Source organism: Dasypus novemcinctus, chromosome 21 (genome assembly GCF_030445035.2).
Source record: "Dasypus novemcinctus isolate mDasNov1 chromosome 21, mDasNov1.1.hap2, whole genome shotgun sequence".
NCBI classification, from domain to species: domain Eukaryota; kingdom Metazoa; phylum Chordata; class Mammalia; order Cingulata; family Dasypodidae; genus Dasypus; species Dasypus novemcinctus.
The window spans coordinates 85,244,166-85,262,898 of record NC_080693.1 but is presented as its reverse complement, the minus strand read 5'-3'; the positions used below and the strand labels follow the sequence as shown (position 1 = coordinate 85,262,898).

The 18,733-nt window shown below is 63.7% G+C and overlaps 1 protein-coding gene across 5 annotated transcripts in view; it reads left to right on the top strand.

Annotated features, from left to right (window-relative positions):
• Window positions 1–215: 215 nt before the first annotated feature.
• SLC38A10 (solute carrier family 38 member 10) overlaps window positions 216–18,733 on the top strand; it is a 36,956-nt gene continuing 18,438 nt past the window's right edge. For all 5 annotated transcript variants that reach the window (XM_071210842.1, XM_071210841.1, XM_071210840.1 and 2 more), the window contains exons 1-10: window positions 216–678; window positions 2,884–3,001; window positions 7,246–7,291; window positions 8,096–8,189; window positions 8,767–8,910; window positions 10,100–10,224; window positions 12,902–13,004; window positions 13,859–14,041; window positions 15,951–16,062; window positions 16,598–16,704. In XM_071210842.1, the coding sequence (XP_071066943.1) occupies window positions 580–678; window positions 2,884–3,001; window positions 7,246–7,291; window positions 8,096–8,189; window positions 8,767–8,910; window positions 10,100–10,224; window positions 12,902–13,004; window positions 13,859–14,041; window positions 15,951–16,062; window positions 16,598–16,704 (1,131 nt within the window). In that variant the 5' untranslated portion in view covers window positions 216–579. The remainder of the gene's footprint in view (window positions 679–2,883; window positions 3,002–7,245; window positions 7,292–8,095; window positions 8,190–8,766; window positions 8,911–10,099; window positions 10,225–12,901; window positions 13,005–13,858; window positions 14,042–15,950; window positions 16,063–16,597; window positions 16,705–18,733) is intronic.

The following is an 18,733-nucleotide window of genomic DNA, read 5'->3' as shown; positions in this document are numbered from 1 at the left end:
CTAACCCCCTGCTCTCGACGCCGCCTTTCCCCCCCGCCCTGGCAGGCCGTGCGGGTCCCGCTCCGGCCCTTTCTAGGCCCCGCCCCACGCCCCACCCCGCCCACGCCCCCTCCCGCCCCGGCCCCGCCCGCCTCTCTCTCATTGGTCCTCGTCCCGCCCGGGCCGAGGACGGCCCCGTGTCGTCACTTCCGGGAAGAGGCGGCCCCGGGAGGCGGAAGTGGGTTCGCGGCGGACGCTGCGAAGCCGGGCTGAGGTGGCCAAGCTGGCAGGCGCGGCTCTTCCGGGTCTGGGCTCCGGGACGCGGAGGCGGCTCTCGAGACAGAGCGAGGGCCCATGATGGCCCCGAGACGGCCGCGGGGCCTGGCGGACACCGGAGGTTGACGCCCGCCGCCTCCCGCGAGGCCCCCTCCTCCCGGCGGCCCCGGGCCCACGGCCGCGCTCACGCTCTCCTCCTCCCCGCCCCTGCCCCGCCGTCGTCCCGGCCCCCGGGAGCCCTCGGCCCGGCGACCCCCGAGGCATCGGCCGGAGCCGGCTCCTGAGGGCGCTCGGGGCCCCGGCCGCACCCCCGGGCCGGTCGCCATGGCCGCAGCCGCCGCCTCCAACTGGGGGCTGATCACGAACATCGTGAACAGCATCGTGGGGGTGAGCGTCCTCACCATGCCCTTCTGCTTCAAGCAGGTGAGCCCGCGCGCCGGCCGCCGGGTGGGAGGAGGGCCTGGGCCGGGGCCCCGGGCGCTGGCCGGACAGGAGTGGTCACCGGGCTTGCCCTTCTGCTTCAAGCAGGAGGGCCTGGGCCGGGGCCCCGGGCGCTGGCCGGACAGGAGCGGTCACCGGGCTTGCCCTTCTGCTTCAAGCAGGTGAGCCCGCGCGCCGGCCGCCGCCTGCCGGGTAGGAGGAGGGCCTGGGCCGGGGGCCCCGGGCGCTGGCCGGACAGGAGCGGTCACCGGCCTTGCCCGCCCGCGGCAGTCTCCAGGCGAAGTCTAGCGGACAGTTCCCTCAAGCAGGGATCCCACATTACTGGCTGGCAGCGGGTCTCGGCTCCCTCAGACACGCTGAGTGGAAGAGCAGAGCGTAACAAAGTGAAATGAACCTCCCGATGCAAAGGAGCTCGAGGACTCGGCGTTAGTGTCTGCGCCTTGCTTCAATCCCGACCCCTCGCTTGTACTCAGAAGCACGCGAGGCCAGCCTGCCAGGCCTTCCAAAAACGGGGTGTTGGTACCGAGTTGGTTACAGTTGTCAGAATTCACCAGGTTTACACTTAAGATCTGGCAGCACTATGTGGAGATTTTAGCACAACTGAAAAAAAAAATCTAATATACTAAAAAAAAAAAAGCGACATTGGTGTTGTTCCAACACTGAACACCACTCGAAAGAAAAGGGTCATTTCTTCATGATTTGGCATCTGTTAAAATAATTACCAGCCAGAAATGGCAGCTGTGTAAAATAATAGCAATAGTTCACAAAGAAGCAGGCATTCGGTACTTTAGGAAAGGGGGTCTGGTGGAAATGTGGTTAACTAGACGGGTCTCAAAAACGGATTTTTGGTCAGTGCCACAGATGATGCGGACAGCTGGGGGTTGCCAGCGAGAGGGCCACTTGGGAACTGGCAGTGGGCCCCAGTCGCTTAACGTTAGATTTAGACAACTGGAGTTTTTAACACTTTGCATCTTTTGGATAAACACAGCCAGAAGCATTTTTTTAAAAATATGAGAGTTTTTCAGCACCCCGAGTAGAGCCCTCCACCCCGAGAGCCTGACATTTGACCTGGTTGGCGTGAGGGCGGAGTCTGCCGGAGGCTGTGCCCGCAGCTTCGAGGGCCTGCTGTCTGCCCCTTCTGATGTTTCTGGAATTACGCTGTCCCAGAGGACGCCGGCTTTGCTGTGCAGCAAAACTGCATTCCGGGTCGTGTAGTTGGGTGCGTCGTGCATCCGCACGTCCACTGCCGCCCTCCTCGTCCCCCGCCTGCCAGTTGCTGCCAGGCACGGGCTCTGGTCTGGACGCCTGCTGCAGTACACCAAGGGCCCAGGCGACCCAGTGGTTCACAGACCTTGAAAGTCCACTGTGGTCACTGTGTGGCTGCCACGGGATTTACATGAGCAAGACACAAACCTGCCCCAGGGAGGGCTCGGGCTAGGCCAGAGACCCGAGCGCCCAAGAGCGCTACTGCCCAGACGTGGAGGGGTGTGTCCCGAGGGACAGGCAGAGGGACAGGCAGCTGCACGCCCCTGGAGGGGCCTCTTCACGACATTCCTATCCCACCCATGCCCCCGTCTCCCGAGAGCACAGTGAGGCAAACAGGCAGTTTGGGGAAGCACTTATATAGCATTGAGTTGCACTTTTTTTTTTTTTAAGTTTTGGTTTTAGGTATTTTTTAGTAATTTGTTACTTTTTTTGGGTTAGGTTTATTGAGGTGTAGTTCACATGCGATAAAGTTCACCCTTTTGACATACGTGTTGTCACCACAGCCAAGAGTCGAGTGTCCTGTCTTGTGCCCTGTGCAGCTGGCACCTCTCCTCCCAGCCTCTGCGTGCCCTGCTGCACCCCGGCCCCACACCGCTCGCATCCCGCGTCGGTCTCCTTCCCTCGGCATTGTCTGCGATGGCCCCGGCTGCTGCGGGTGCCGGCAGCTCGCCCCTTCTTCTCACTGACAGTATTCCATTGTGGGGCCCCCAGGGGGTTTATCTGTTCCCCGGATGGCACACTTCTGGGTCATTTCTGTGATCTGGGGAGACGACAGATAAACTTGCTGTGAAGCCTGCCGGGCAGGGCTTTGCGTGAACGTTTCCATTTCTCTAAGGTAACGGCTAGGAGTGCAGTTGCTGGGCCAGCGGTGGGTGTGTGCTTAGCTTTCCAGAAGGCCTGAGTCTCTCCCTCCGCCCGCAGTGTGGCATCGTGCTGGGCGCGCTGCTCCTGGCCTTCTGCTCCTGGATGACGCACCAGTCCTGCATGTTCCTGGTGAAGGCTGCCAGCCTCAGCAAGCGCAGGACCTACGCGGGCCTCGGTGAGCCGCCGCGCATCACGCTCGCGCCGCCCACTCCCTCCCGCCTTACTGTTGTTACTCTTACCTTCGGAGGCACCGGGGCTGCACCTGGAAGCAGGCGCTCAGCCTCTGAGCCATACCCGCTCCCTTCCGCTATATCCTTGAAGAACTCTGTGGACAGGTTTTCTTTTTTCTGATTCAGAGCAGCGTTTAGAGCTGTCATGTGGGTGCGTGCTTCAGCACTGAGGTGACACCACAGCACAGAAGGCAGGGTGCCTGGCCTGGCGCTCCCGCGGCCTCTGAGCAGAAGCACGCAGGGTCTTCCTCAGTGCGCCGAGGGCGAAGGCCCCAGCCCGCTGCTGACCGTTGTTCATGACCAGAGGCCTGGCTCAGAGCTGCCGGGGAGCCTCCCTGGGCTTCTCCCGCACCCTCGAATTCCACCGAGGACACCGGCGTCAGGCCCGGGGCGGCAGGACCGGGTCCGCCCCGCTCCTGGTCCTGGCATTCCTCCCTCCACCCGCCCGCGGCCGGGCTGAGCGCCCCGGGCTCTGGTGGAGGGGTGTCTGGGTCTTCCGCCTCGGGCTGGCCTGTGCCGCCCCGCTCCTTGCCCGGGGCTGCTGGTGGGCCCTGCGGGGGTCTGCTGGAGGCCGTCGGGTTCCTGGGGCTGCTGCCCCTACCCCAGGGTGTGGCCAGGCCCGTTGTGTCCCTGAGCAAAATTAAAGTAGGGGCCTGACTTGGGCACTGGTGCCCCCGCTTTGACGCTGAGCTGCTGGCACCCGTTTCTGACCTCTCTTCTCTTCTGATGAGGATGGTGCTGTCAGAATCTTTATTGTTGGTGTCACTTGAGGTGAAATTTAGCAGTTAAACTTTACCCACGGTGGGACAACAAGCCCGATGGGGTGAAATGTACCTCAGCAGAAGCCACAGGGCGAGGTGCTGGGGTGCCCCTCCGCCAGTAGAGCTGCAGCCAGGAGGGGCCTCTTCGCCCCCTTAGGCCCCCTGAACTGAGGAGCAGGCGCGGGGGCTCTGGGACCTGCCCGGCTCTCCCTGATAGAAGTTGGGGGACATGGGCGGGGCAGGCCCTGGCTGTGGTGATTCTTAGAAAGGCCCCGAGAAGGCCAGCGGTTAGGCTGGATGTCAAGGGTTTGGACACGGTGGACGGTGGACCCTGAGCGCTGGCCGCCCGGGGCTCCAGCCGTAGCTGCATGGGGCGCGCGGCCGCACTGCTCCTGCACCTAGCCCCCTGCCTTCAGGGCTCGGTCTCCTGGCGCCTCACGGGGACTTCCTGGAAGGGCCCTTCTGATGGCTCCATGAGCTGGGGCGGCAGCGGAGGGGCCGGCCTGAAAGGAGAGCCCCACGCTCACCCCGGCACGGCGGGCCCCCACAGCTGCCTCGGCAGCAGGCGCTGGACGTGGCCCGCCGGCCGTGGAGGGCGAGCAGGTCGGACATGCTGCCTTAGCCCGGATGCGGGTGGCGCAGAAGATTGGGCGTGGAAAGTTCTGGAGTGGCAGGCGTCTTGAGCCAGTTTGTTTAAACGTGGGTGCGCCGCAGAACTCCTGGGTAGCTGTTTCCTGAGCACGTGTCACCAGTGGACGTGTTTGGGTCCATCCGTTTGATGGGCTGCACCTGTGGAGCAGCCACTCAGCCCTCCATCGCCACTGCCCGGGCGCCTGTTGGGGAGGTGTAGAGAGTTCTAGTGCTGGCACTTCTTTTGGTGTTATTTGAGTACTTGTTGACTTTCGCTGGTGTGGGTGTTGAAATTTTTTTTTAAGGTTTATTTTGTTTATCCCCCACCTTGCTGCTTGCTTGCTGTCTACTCTGCGTCTGATTGCTGCACATTCTTCTGTGTCCGCTGCTCTCCTTTTTGTTGCGTCATCGCGCTGTGCCAGCTCTCCGCGGGCGCGGGCCGTCAGCTCTCCGCGGGCGCGGGCCAGCTTTGCCTTCACACATGGCAGACGGGAGCCCAATCGATTGAGCCACAGCTGCTTCCTGGGTGTTGTAATTTTTAAAAACTTCTTACCTGTAACCTGCTTGGCTTCTCCAAACCCCACTTTCAGGAGCGACGGCCTGCGAGGGCCCTGGCCCCGCCCTGAGGCCCCGCCCCGAGCACCCAGCGGTTAGCCGCCTGTCCTGGCAGCAGGCCCTGTGCCCCAGCCGGGCACTGTGGGCTGCGTCTGGGAGCAGCCCTGCCCCCCGGCGCCGCCCCGCTGTCCGTGGCCCCTAGCGAGCGTGCACCTGGCCCTCCTGGGCCCAGGCGGCTTCCTCCCTGCTGGTCCTCGGGGGGGTGGGCTGGCACACGGTGCTCAGCTTGGGGGTGATGGGTGGTGGAGGCTTCCCCCTCGCCTCCCCTCGTCCATTCAGCCTCGTGCGGGGCGCAGCGTTGGGGAACTGAGTGCACGGACCCCGAGGCTGGCCGCCGGCCCCCTCTCCCCGAATGCGCCCCCCTCTTGCTGCTCCGCGTCAGCAGGCGGGCGACTTTGGGTGGGAAGTGGGCACAGCTCAGGGCGCGGGAGGACTCCGCTCCTTGCGCAGCAAGGCCGGGGAGAAGCTGGTGCGGTGCTCCCGGCCCGGCCCCCCGGGGAGGGGGTGGGGGTGGAGGGTCCCTGTCCCAGCTCAGCGAGCACCTTGACCTGGCGTGTGCCCACCCCCGGGGTGGACGGGGCACCCAGAGCACAGGCTGGGCTCGCAGGCCCCTCCAGCCTCGCACACAGCGTCCCGAGCCGGGCAGGGTGCTGTGGGGTGGGGGCGGCCAGACCTGGCCTTCGCCGTCCCCTGCGGCTCAGGTTCCTGAGGGATCGTCAGGGAGATGGGGAGCCAAGGAGGAGCCCCGCCCCCAGGGCAGCATGGGGGGCCTTGAGGGTTTATTCTGGGAGCCAGTTCAGGGGTCCCGTAGGAAGGAAGTGCTGCCTCCTGCCTCGCTCCTCCGGCCTCCTAGGGGACCTGATGTTCTCTTCTCCATTCTGGATGCAAGTTCCAGAGCCTTCTCTGGCCACGTGTTTGGAATGCACTGCCGAGTCCCGTCTTGTTTTGGAGAAGACGCGTCTGTGCTGTCAGCTGTGGCCGAGGCCGGGGCCTTCCGGTGACAGGACGGCTCTGGCGACATGCACAGCCCCCTCTGCCACAGGACCCTCGGCGTGGAGCTCGAAGGACATCTGTGCGCGGCTCCGTCCCTGCAGCTCAACTGCGTGGGGTGCGGGGGGCTTTATGAAACAGGTGACACCCCCCTGTAGCCAGTTGGGCAAGTTCAGGAGAAGGGGGTGGTCCTTAGGGGCCAGAGCCTCCTCATGGGTGGTCTTCTCCCGTCTCCAGCCCATCTCGAGGCCAAAGTCTTGCTTTTGGCAACACCGCGCGTCTTCCTAAGTGATCTGGAAGTAGCAAGAACTGGTTTTGGGGCGCTTTCACACCGGCCTGGCCTGTCTGCTTCTGGCTCCTGGGGTCCTGCCTGAGGCCTCTGGCCCTCCGTGAAGGGAGGGAAGCCGGGCAGGAAGCTGGGCCCGGCCGAGGCCAGAGCCGCCCGTGGCCTCTGTCGGCCGCCTGTCCCCCGGGCCCCTTCCTGCTTCTGCCCGGAGACGGAGCCTTGGAGGGAGACGCTGGGGCTCACGGTTAGGGCTGGGGGAGGACTTCACCGAGTCAGGAAGGACGGTCACCCGGCGCACGGCTGCGGCCTCCTTGGTGCCCCGGCAGAGCCCCTCGCCGCCTGCCCTGCCCCTCGTGGGCCCCGGCTCTCGGCCCCTGCCGTGGGCGCGCAGAGGCCGTCTATAATCAGGACCAGAGATTGGAAATAAGAGCCCCTGAGCAAAGTCCCGCAGGCACAGACCGAAACGCTGCGTGCCGGGCGGGAACCGGCCTTCCGGCCTCTCCCCGCTCTGCCCAACGCCCCAGGCCCAGGCCTGGGCTGCGCGGACGCACGGCCGACAGCTGCCTGCACGGACCAGCACGCCCTGCCCTGGCCGACCTTCGCGGTGCCGGGGGGGGGGGGACACTGAGGTGGCAGCAACTCTTTTTTACCTTTCTCTTTCTTTTAAGTGAATAAAAGAACCTGTCTCATATCTTTCTCTTGCTTCCCTCTTTTACATGGTTTCCATTTGTGGGTGCATAAAAAGCCCAGGAACCAAAATTTAAAAATAACCCCCTTGTGCCCGCGGAGCTCCAGACCAGTGGAGTTTTCGTCGAACCCTCCGCAGCCTCTGCCGCTCAGGTGTAGGAGCTGGATGTGCTGCTCACGCTGCGGGGTCGAGCACCAATGTTCTTTCCTTTTGCGCTAGCGTTCCACGCCTACGGAAAAGCAGGGAAGATGCTGGTGGAGACCAGGTAATGGTGCGGATTTGCGTGGAAAGCTGCTCCTTGGTCTCCTTTCTCCCAGGGACAAGGAGACGCGGGAGGGTGGTGCCCGAGGGTGGGAGCCTTCCCATGTGGCTGTTGACGGCTCACGAGACGTGTCTGGAGTGTCACTGAACAGCCAGAAGCCCGATCTACTCTACTCTCCAGTGGTTAGTGCTGAGATAGAAAACCTCGCGCAGGTCTCCCTGGGAACGCAGCCGAGTGGGGAGCGCGTGGCACACAGCAGATTCGCTCCCCCCACTTGTGGCTGTCCTCAGCACTGCTGCATGGAGGCAGCATTACAGCAGACGGGTCGTGGTTGTTTTCCTTTGGAGTAAAATTTTATGAGATGAAAGAATTGCTGGGAAATTGCACTTTCAGGCTTTTAAATTAGGGAATTGTAAACTATGAAGAATAACCCTTTCTGGAAGCAATTGCTAGTCCTTTTGGCTTGTCTAGCATGTTCTCATAGCACCTGAAAGAACTTTTAGACCCTCCTGCAGAGAGAAAAATATTATGCCACATAAAGAAGAGTTCAGTGCTGCTCAGGCTTCTTTCCAAGTAAAGCGGCGAGCTCCACAAAATTCCCAGCAGCCCTGTAAACCGTGGCACGGTCTAATTCGCGTCTTTCATTCGGCGCAAGCTCTGACCTGTCACCTGCTGGCAGGGGTACACATTGCCCTCCGGGGCGCCGGTGCCGTCTGAGCCTGGGCTTCCTCGGGGCGTGGCTTTGGGCGGGACGAGGCCAGGGACGCCTTCCGGCGGTCACTGAGCAGCTGTGGTCTCCCCCTGCAGCATGATCGGGCTTATGCTGGGGACGTGCATCGCCTTCTATGTCGTCATTGGGGACCTGGGGTCCAGCTTCCTCGCTCAGCTGTTCGGGTTCCAGGTAAGGCCATCCCCAGCGTTTCGGTTTACCTGTATGCTTGTGCTGGCATGAGGCGGCTCTGTGCAGCACGCCGTGAGCCAGCAGCCCAGGTGCTGTGGGGAGCAGGTGTCCAGGTGGAGTGACGCCGCGAAAGCAACAGGCGCCCCCGGAGGAGCCGCCTCTAGGGGCTGCGTGAAGGTCCAGCCAGGCCTGGTGGCCCGGCACAAGGTACTGGGCCCAGCAGGAGCTGGCCGGGCAGCGCACATCGTCCTCGGGCCTCGGTGGTGGTGGGTGGGAGGTCCCGCGCCCGGGGCTGTTGGGGACGGCGCTCAGATGCGCAGCAAGAACGCCCCAATGTTTCCATGTTCTGTCACCAACACCAGGCTTGAGGTTTCGCTTAATTTTCTGGGTCAGAACCTCACGGCTGGTGTCTTTCGAGGCAAGGCCGGTGTTGGGCTTACGCTAGAGGGGTCTCAGAAGTGTCCCCCACGGGCTCGGGTGGGCTCCCCAGTTCCCACCCTTCCCGGGTGCCGAGAGGAAGTGGTCCAGCCGTGGCGCCCGACTGGAGCCTCGTGCCGCCCCACGGCGCTCCCCGCAGATGACTGGCGCGCCGCGCGCGCTCCTGCTCTCCTTGGTCTCCCTGTGCATCGTGCTGCCGCTGAGCCTGCAGAGGAACGTGCTGGGCTCCGTGCAGTCCTTCAGCGCCATGGCGCTCCTCTTCTACGCCCTCTTCATGTTCGTGGTGAGTTCCTGGGCGCCGCGCCGGGCCTGCGGCTCCGGCCCTGGGGAACGGGCTCAACCGCTGGCAGAGCAGTGGCAGCACTGCCACAACGTGGCCTGCGGTTTGTCGTTTTCCAGCGCCATGGTGTCGTGCGCTGACGGGAGAGGCAGAGGGCGCAGCGTCAGGGGCTCTGCTCTGCCTCCAGGCTCACTCTGTCGTGGTTCCAGGAGGCAAACGTCACTTTCACTCATTTGTTTTTAAAGAATTATTATTTTTAAAATTCTCTTTAATTTTTACTTATCTCCCACTTCCCTCAGATGGTTTTCTTGTCTGCCTGCTTGTTGTTTGCGTGCCTTCTCCAGGAGGCACCGGGACCCCTACCTGGAACCTCCCGCACGGTAGGCGGGTGCCCAATGGCCTGAGCCACATCCACTTCCCACTTTTGCTCATTTTGTGGCTACACGGAGTGGGGCTTGTGAGCACAGCCCCTTCCCTGGCTTGTTGCGAGGCCAGGTTCTTGCTCTTCCCGGCGAGCGCTGGTCACGGGGACGGGCTGGAGGTCAGGGGGCCGACGCCCTGCCTGGCCGGGGAGCCTCCTGGAGGCGAGAGGAGGGCACTGACCTGTCCCGGCTCCCCCAGCCTCGGGACTTGGTCTCCTGCGTGCCTGGAGCCTTCTCTCTGCTGTCTTTGGTGCGGGCAGCGGGTTGTTGGCTGGTGGGAGGGGTGGTCGCGGAGCCGTGGGCTTCCGGCATCCCCTAGCAGTCTGGGCAGCCGCCCTTGCTGCCTCGTGGCCGTGTCCTCGCTGAGCTTTATTCTAGGAGGTGCCTGTGCCTGGTGTACCAGACCAGGGCAGATGCTGCCACGCGGGTGGCCGGGCAGTGGCCAGGGCGTGCAGCACACACGGCTCCAGGGCCGTGCGGAAAGCGCCTGGCCGGCGAGTGCACCTCTGCACAGCCGTGGCAGCCCCAGCTGGCGGCTCCCAGGCGAACGCGGCCGGGGAGGGGTGTGGGCCCGAGCTCCCACCTGCGCAGGCCACGCTCCCCTGAGGAGGACAAGCCGGAGCCAGAGGGTCGGGGCTCACGCGCCAGAGCAGCGCCAGCCCGGCCTCCCGGCACCGGCAGCACGGGCCTGTACCCGGTCACCAGGGCGCGCGCAGAGCTGTGCGGTGCGTCTGGCTCGACTTCCCTCCCCCCTTACCCCCCCGCCACAGATCCTGCTCTCCTCGCTCAAGCACGGCCTCTTCGGCGGGCAGTGGTGGCAGCGGGTCAGCTACGTCCGCTGGGAGGGCGTCTTCCGCTGCATTCCCATCTTCGGCATGTCCTTCGCCTGTCAGTCGTAAGTACCTCCTGCGCCCCAGCCGGCGGCGGCGTGCGAAATGGGGGTGAGGGGTCGCGCCGTGGAAACAGGAACCAGCTGTTTCTCTCCCTTCTTAATTGCATGTCACAAGCCACTGAAGGGCAGTGTCTTGTCCAGTGACGACCTCGTTCCTCTAGGTTGAGGGACACGGTCACGTTTTCCCTGGAGACCAGTTGGCTGCTTCACAAGCCGCGTTCCTGAGGCCGTGGGCGAGGCGCTGGTTTGCGCGGCTCCCCACGGGAAGGGAACGGCCGTGGGACCTCAGGCGGCCCAGAGCCATCTGAGCCTCAGGAGCCTCGCGTGGTGCCAGTTTAGCTGCTCGTCTGAGAGCACTTAGAAGGGGATTGCGCAGACACCGCCCTCAGCCTGCTGCCTCCAGGCTCTTGGAGGCCCGCGTGTGCGCACGGGTGCAAGCCTGCCTTCCCTCTGGCACGGGGAGCTGTGTGAATGCAGATCACATTATTTCCATAATCCCAGCAGCGGTACCTTCTCCACCAGGATGACAGGAGTGAGTGGTTCCTGCCTGGCCGGATGGGCAGCTGGCTCAGGCGAGAGGCATAAATCCAGGGTGACGGGAAGGAGCCCACCCGCACGCGGCGGCTGGCAGCGTGGCTCCCCCCGCCTTTTAGCGAGCGCACAGTGTGCCAGTCGTAAATGAACGCGGCAGAGAGGGTTTGCTCACATGGCTGTGTTTACGCCACACGGATCCAAGCCATCGCTCCCCTCCGCCACCCCTTGGCAGCCCCGTCCCCGCCAGCCCCGCGCCAGCCCTGCTGTTTAGTGCCCGTTCCCATCAGCGGCGGCGGCGACACACTCCTACCCTCGCCTGGTTGCCGCCTGCCCCCTCTGTCTGCATGTTCGCTCTGGAGCAAAAGCAGATCCCTGCTTGGCTCTTCCAGGCTGTGCCTTGTTGTGGCCGGCGCAGGCATTGGGCATGGCTCTGAGGTTCTGGAAGAGTGAGGCGCCCACGGCTCGCTGAGCATGGGTGTCGTGCTGCCCCCACGGAGGGTGTCCAGGCCTGAGGGTGTGTCCTCACTCCCGCTCTGGCCACGGTGGCCAAAAACCCGGTGCATCTGGCTCGGCGGCCTCCCGGTCCTTTCAACACAGTTCTGCCTGCCGGTCGCGGCAGAGAGCGTCTCTCCGAGGCAGCGCACGCGCCTGCAGTCCTCTGTGGCTGGAGGAACACTTGGGGGCCACGGGGGCTCCCTGGAGCCGAGGTGGACAGCGGGGGGCGCGTGTCTCCTTCCTGGTGGTTCTGGGGCTCGGCCACTTTGGCCAGAAGCTCCCCCAGGGCCGTGGGGCTCCTGGCTCTGCCGTCCTCTCTCCTGGGGTGGTCAGGACCCCAGGGCTCAGGCCAGGGCTGGAGCAGCGTACCCAGCCCTCCTGGGGACAGCCCCTCTCCAGCGGCAGCGGCTCCTCGCCGGGTGGCGGGTGGGGCAGAGCCGCACCCCCTGGTCTGGGCCTCGTGGGTTTCCGAACGGCTCCAGCCTGAGGAGCTTCCCCTGGAAGGAGGGCCCAGGCCCCTGGCGCCCTGCCCAGCTGCTGCCCCTCCCAGCTGCCGCCCCTCGCGGGCTCTCCGTCTTGCCGTGGGGGACTGTGTCCCTGTGGACCTGGCGAGGAGGGAGCCGCTGTCCGTGTGGGTCACCGCTGGGCGTGGCCGTGGGCCTCCAGCGCTCAGGGCACCTCATGGGGCCAGCGTGGCGCAGGGGCTGCTGAGCCACCCAGCCAGGACCACCACCCGCCCTGCTGGCTGGCCTCTTAGAAAACTTTGTTTTCTTTTTACTTCACGGCTTGCCTTTTAACAAAGGCAGCATGGCTCTCTCTCGCGTCTCAAAGGTGATCTTGGGATTCTTTTGATTCTTACGTGTCTGGTCGTGGCGTGGGGCTCTCCCTGCTGACGCGCCCTCCCCAATGCCCTGGGCGCCCCTTGGCTTGTCTGTGTCCCCCTTGGAGCAGTGGCCCCCCTTGGAGCAGTGGCCCCCCTTGGAGCAGTGGCCCACGCCCGCTTCCTCGCCTGACTCTCTGCGGAGCAGCGCCCACCCGTTTTCTCCTCCCTTCCGTGGAGGCAGGTCCTCTCGCCTGAGACCCTGAAGCACAGCGCCCCGCCCCGCTGACCCCCGCCCTGCCCTCCCCTGGCCTGCGCGCCCGGGTCCCGCGTGGCTTTGGGGAAGCCACGGCCCTCCCACACGCCGAGAGCGTCACGTTCCCTGAGGAAGGTGGTGATCTCCACCCCCCACCCCACCCACCAGGACCCCGTGCTCCGGCCGCCCACTCCCCCTCCAGCAGGAGCAGGGCTGCGAGTGGGGCCCACCGGCACGGGCCCACGTACCCAAGGCCCGGCCCCTCCGGAGCACTGCGCTGGTGCCGGGCCGGGTGGGTCCCCGGGCCAGGTGTGTGCTGTGCTCCGGGCTTCTCGGGGGGTATGTGCCGGCACCCCCTGCCCCTACGGCGCCCGGGCTCCCCCAGCCGCCGTACTTCTGCTCCGGGGACGAGCCGCCTTCCGGCCTCTGGTCCCTGGCTGCGCTCCCAGAGCTTCCCAGGGGAGGGGGGCTTCGGGGCGTTTGCCCAGCGGTGAGCACTGCTGGGGGATGGGGCTGCGGAGGGGAAGTGGCGGGTCCTGCAGGCCGCGCTCTGACGGCCGCTTGTGTTCCCGCAGCCAGGTGCTGCCCACGTACGACAGCCTGGACGAGCCGTCGGTGAAGACCATGAGCTCCATCTTCGCCTCCTCCCTGCACGTGGTCACAGCCTTCTACATCATGGTAAGCGCCTGCGCGGGAGGTGCAGGGCCCTGCGCGGCTTCCCCCTGGCGAGTCCCTGGCAGCCCCAGACACCCCTGCAGGCTCTGGCCCCTCCCCCAGGCCTCCGCACTCCACATTTTCCTCCTTCCTGATCGGGCCTAGAAAGGGCGCCATCCAGCGCAGGCGCAGCGCCGGGGCAGCCTGCCCTTGGCTCCGGCCTGCACGGAGGCCTCTCCCGCCCGAGGTGCCCTCGTGAGCACAGCGTCCCCGTGAGGACAGGCCGCTCCTGCGGGAGGCAGACAGCAGCAGGGGCTGCGGCAGCCTTGGCCCCAGCCCGTGGGCAGTTACCCTGCCTCTCTGGGTAGATTTTTCTCCCAGGGTCCTCATGCTTGCTCATGTTTGTTGTCCTTTCATATGTTGTGACTGGCTAACACCGCTGCTTAAGTATCATTTGGTCCTCGCACGTGACCCTCAGAGTCATTGCTGGTGCCTGGCCACAGCCCGCAGGCCTCGGCTCCCACCTTGGCCTCCTGGCTTGGAACTTGGAGTCACGTTCAGGCCTGCCGCCCCCGAGGGCTCGAGGCCCCCTGCTGTGCCGCTGCCTGCCCTTAGCTCCCCGGCCCTGATCCTTAGCTCCCCGGCCCTGATCCTTAGCTCCCCGGCCCTGATCCTTAGCTCCCCGGCCCTGATCCTTAGCTCCCCGGCCCTGATCCTTAGCTCCCCGGCCCTGATCCTGATCCGTAGCAGCCCGCCCCCCGGCTGCTCCTCTCGATGGCAGAGCGTGCTGGGCAGGGCTGCGCGCCCCCACCCGCCCTCCTCGCGGTGTGGGCGTCCTCGCGGACGTCGGCCACAGCGCCTCCTTGTCTTGCTCCCAGGTGGGCTTCTTCGGGTACGTGAGCTTCACCGAGGCCACCGCGGGCAACGTGCTGGTGCACTTCCCCTCCAACCCCGCGACGGAGGTGATCCGCCTGGGCTTCCTCATGTCGGTGGCCGTGGGCTTCCCCATGATGATCCTGCCGTGCAGGCAGGCCCTTAGCACGCTCCTCTTCGAGCAGCAGGTGAGCGGTGCTCTCGCGCGGCGGGCCCTCGGGACTGTCGGCTGCAAGTGGCAGAAATCGGGTGTGGACCACTTAGGCCACAGGGCCGATGGTCTCCCAGAGCCCCAGGAGGAACTGAAAAGGGGGTGCAGCAGGGCTCTGGGGCGGCAGGTGGGGCCCGCTCCCCGTGTGGCGCAGCACAGCTCCCGCAGCCCAGGACTGCCGTCCCTCACGCGTGCTCGTGCTCCCTTGCCTCCCCGCGGCTGCCTGGCTCCTGGGTCACTGGAGAGGAGGCAGGGCCGGCTCGTGTGGCCCCAGGCGGTTGACCGCTGCCGCCTCCTCCAGCAGGTGCAGTCGTGCGCTGTGTAGCCAAGGAGCCTTGAAGTTTCGTTTCTCTGTTTTACAACTTAATCTTTTTCCACAATTAAAAATCAATAGTGACATTAAAGGAAACGCTAGATCGGGAAAGCAAACCCACGTGCTTTGCCTTACGCCCGACGCATCTGTCCTCACGGCGAGTCACACGGTCTACTGAGTGTCTGCTCTCTCCAGCTCATGCGCCCCGAGTTCTCCCGGCTCCACGTAACCCTAACCATGGCTCCCCTCCCCGCGCCGCTCGAGTGGACGCCCAGGTGCTTCCCTCCTGTCGCTCTGGCGTTAACGCTCTCGTGACCGTTTCTGTGCACGCAGGTTTTGTGTCCAGCTGCAGCTGTTCTTGGAGCATTTCTTCAGTAATTTCTAGTTCGGGGGTTCCTTGGGTAAGGGTGTAGACGTGACACCCTTCCTCACAAGACCAGATAAAAATTGTCATAAAAGGGCGAGTAGAAATCCCGGGTCTGGCCTCCTGCAGGCTGCCCCAAAGCTGCTGTCTGTGTGAAAGGCTGTCGGAAGCGGTGTTCTGGAAGGTGCCGTTTCCACGCGTGCGTGTTTTCCTGGCCTGTGACTCGGTCGCCGCCAGCCCTCCCCCATGGCCGGGCCCTGTTCTGGGGCTGGGCTGGGCTGGGCTCACCCAGGTCCCAGCACAGCCCAAGGACGGATCCTCTGCCCTCGCACACTTCCAGAGGGGCACGGAGGGCGAGCAGCATGCCCGAGGGCAGCGCGGGCTGGGCCAGGCGCCAGGCCCCGAGCACAGTCAGGCCGCCTGGCTCTGGCTCCACTGTGCCTGCGCAGCCCTCTTGGTCTGTGCGTAGAGCGACAGGCACCTGGCCGCGGCCTGGAGGTGAAGCGTGCTCTTTTGGGCTTGGTTCTGCTGCGTCTCGGCTTTCGTCCTTTTTTTCTTTCTGGATTTTGAAGTTGACTAACTCTAGTCTCACATGTGTTGGTGACCAGGATAACAGCCGGGTGTGCGTGCGTGTGAGTGCGTGTGTGTGAGTGCATGTGAGAGCGCGTGTGAGTGTGTGCGTTTGAGTGTGTGTGTGTGTGAGCACGTGTGTGCGCGTGTGTGAGTGCGTGTGTTTGAGTGCGTGTGTGGGCTCGGCCTCCCTCTGGAAACCACAGCAGAGCCGCGCTCCAAGGCCAGGCCGAGAAGAAGCCCTGACGCGCTGGGCTGGGGTCTCGGGTGTGGGCTGTCCCGCCACGTGGACCACGTGGCACCTGCTCAGTCTCTCCCGTGGCGCGGAGCTCTGCGAGCAGGAAAGAAAGTGGAAGGACTTGCTGCTGACATTCCAAAACTAAGCTGTAAAATTTACGGTCCGTACCCGATGTGAAAAGCAGCCTTTGCCTCTGTGCCATTTGCAGGTTCACGTTGAAGTTGCTCAGCCACATCTAATCGTGCCGCTAATGCTTCCTGCGAATGCCGCTCAGCCGGCCGGGGAGCTGCGCCGGCCCCACGTGCAGGCCTGGCCGGCGCCTGGCAGGCCCTGCGAGGTGCTGTTTGGGGGATGGCATTAGTCGGTCCTTTTGCAATTAGATTTTATTTTCCTTCATGCAGCAGAAAGACGGGACCTTCGCCGCGGGGGGGTACATGCCCCCGCTCCGGTTCAAGGCGCTCACGCTCACCATTGTGTTCGGAACCATGCTTGGCGGGATCCTGATCCCCAACGGTAAGCCCCGGCGCGGCGGCCGCCACCTCCCTCTCACCAGTGTCTCTGCTCACTTTTACCGCGTTACCCAGAAGCTCCCAGGGTCTCGCCCCCGCCCCCTCGGCTCTCCTAGCACAGCCTGAGAGACTCCCGGGTGGGTTTCTCCTTTGGGCCGCAGAGACGGGCCCAGAGTTCAGACTCGGCGGCTCAATGGCCGCACACGCTGAGACCTGGTGGAGACTGCCGTGGCAGGGCACGGGTCGCCTGGGGGACCAGGACGAGGGGCATCTCCCGCAGCGCCTCACCACCTCGTGGAGATGAGGCCAAGGGAGAAGTCGAGGGCCCTAAGCAGGATTATTTTGTCAGAACGTGCTGGGTGCCTCCCCGACTACACAAAACTTAGCGTTGCCAGATCCTGAGGGCGGTGACTGCAGGGCTCTGGCAGCCCCTCACCGAGCGCCCAGGGGCCACGTGTGACACCCTGCGCCCCAGCTGGCGTGCTGGTGCCCGGCGGTCAGGCCGCGCTCACGCTGCCTCCGCGCCCCTCTCGCCCTAGTGGAGACAGTGCTGGCCCTCACGGGGGCCACGACGGGGAGCCTCATCTGCTTCGTCTGCCCGGCCCTGATCCACAGGAGGACCCACAGGAGCTCCCTCGCCTCCCAGGTGGGTGCCCGCGCCTCTCCTGGCTCCAAACCCCGGAGGCGGCCGTGGGGAGCGCCGAGCCGCCCTTCGTACCGGGCGCCCCTAGGCCCCTGGCCAGGGGCTGGGCAGAGCAGCAGGCAGACCCTCGCCCCCCACTGCCTGCTGCGGGGGCTCACCACGCGCGCTGGACCTCGGGGGCCGTCCCCGCCGCCGTGCGGAGCCCGTGTCCTCAGGGCCCTCCCCAGTGCGCGTCCACACCGGCAGCAGGTGGCGCCCTCGCTTCAGGCCTCACGCCTCCTCCCCGGGACCCAGCCCCTCCTGGGGAGTCCCTGGAGACGTCCCAGCCGGCGTGTTCACGTGCGTGAGCTGGAGCAGGCGTGTCGGCGCATGCGTTCCCGCGCTCCTGTCCTTCAGCTGAATGGCCACAGCGCCCTGCCTCTTTGGCTTAAAGCCCCCGTGGGCTGCCCCGTCACATCTCTGGGGCTGCCCTGTTACGCTCACCACGGGATGTACTTGTAGGGCTGTTCTGTGCCCGAGGCTCCGATCGAGCCATGCCTCCAGTCTTTGGCTGTGACAGACAGAACTAGAGCAAGCGCCCGGGTGTGAGAGCGTGTCTGCAGGAAGGCGTCCAGAACTGGGATCTGGGCGGCAGTGCTTGCTTCGTGCCGGCTCCCACCCCACCCCGCACAGGGGCTTCTTTCCCGTTCCAGGACCTTTCCCTGTCAGCCTGAGAGAAGGAAGGTTCCAGCTTCCTGGGAGTGAATTGAGCATCTTCCTATGTGCTTCAAAGCCACTTGAGTTTCATCTGCCATCAACTGGCCCTGCCTTTAGCCCATTTTACGTAGCTGGGGGGCTTTTTCTTACTGACACGTACTTTAGTAATTTCTAAGTGTATAATACGCGTGCGATAAAGAAGGCAGCCCATGGGCTGTACTTACTGCACTTTGACCAGGTGAGCCCACAGCAGGGCGCCCTGAAGCCTCCTTGCTTCTCCAGACGCCCCCACCATGGTCGCTCTGCTCACCGTCCGAGTTGGTGTAAATGAACTTGGGGGCCTCTCCTATGTGGCCGCTCATGTCAGAGCTTGCCGCTCGCTGTGAGCCTCGGTGCTGCGTGCCATCCTGCGTCGTGCCTTTGTCTCGGTGTCTTTATGTGAGCAGCCCCCTCAGCGTGGCGCTGTCTTGCGCCGCTTGAGCACTCCTTTTGGGGGTCCTCCCCAGAGGAGGGGGATGGCCGGGCCTGGGGGCCGAGGCACAGCGCTGGTTTTCTTGTTTTATCTGCTTATCAGCTGCGAGAAAGACATGAAAACGCTCACGTTCAGTGGTTGTAGATGTGCTTTGCGTAGCGCTTGGTTCAGGTCTATGAAGTTTTGCTTTTACTGTTAGCTCTGTTAGGAGCGGGCAGGTGTTGGGGGTGCGGCTTCCTGGCCACGGTGCTTCTGACATTGATCTCAGGAGTCTGCTTGTCCCCAGCTCCGCCTCACCTGGAACAGAGGAGCTGACCCGCTGGCTCTTGGGTCAGTGTTTGCACAGCCAGCTTCAGTCATTCTTGTCCTTTGGATCTTTTCATCCCCTTACGTTTAAGATGTGTCTCTTGAAGTTGTATAGCGTTGGGTTTGTTTTGTTTCAATCTAGCCTGCTAATAGTGCGTAAGGTATCTATTTACAGGTAATATAATTACTGATTTGTTTGGGATTAAATCTTCATCTTTTTCTTTTGTATTTGTCCCATCTGTTACTAGTTTTTTGTTTTTTTTCCTTGCTGCTTTCTATATAAATCCAGCATTGTCTTAAGGGGCTAAATGGGCTCTTACTAGAACATCGAGGTACGTGTGTTTGAGTAAAGGGTCTTAAGCTAAGCACCCAACGGCTGTCGGCGGGAAGCTGGGGCGGAGCTGGCCCCGGCGGCGAGCTCAGGCCGGTCTCCACACAAGCATTTCTCTCATTGATTCGTTTCCTGCTGCTATCTCGTTGGGTGTCTGTCCATGTCTGTTCTTTTCGTGGTTACGCAGGGTCTAACCTAGAGTCCACCTTAAATTAGTTTTTTTTCCT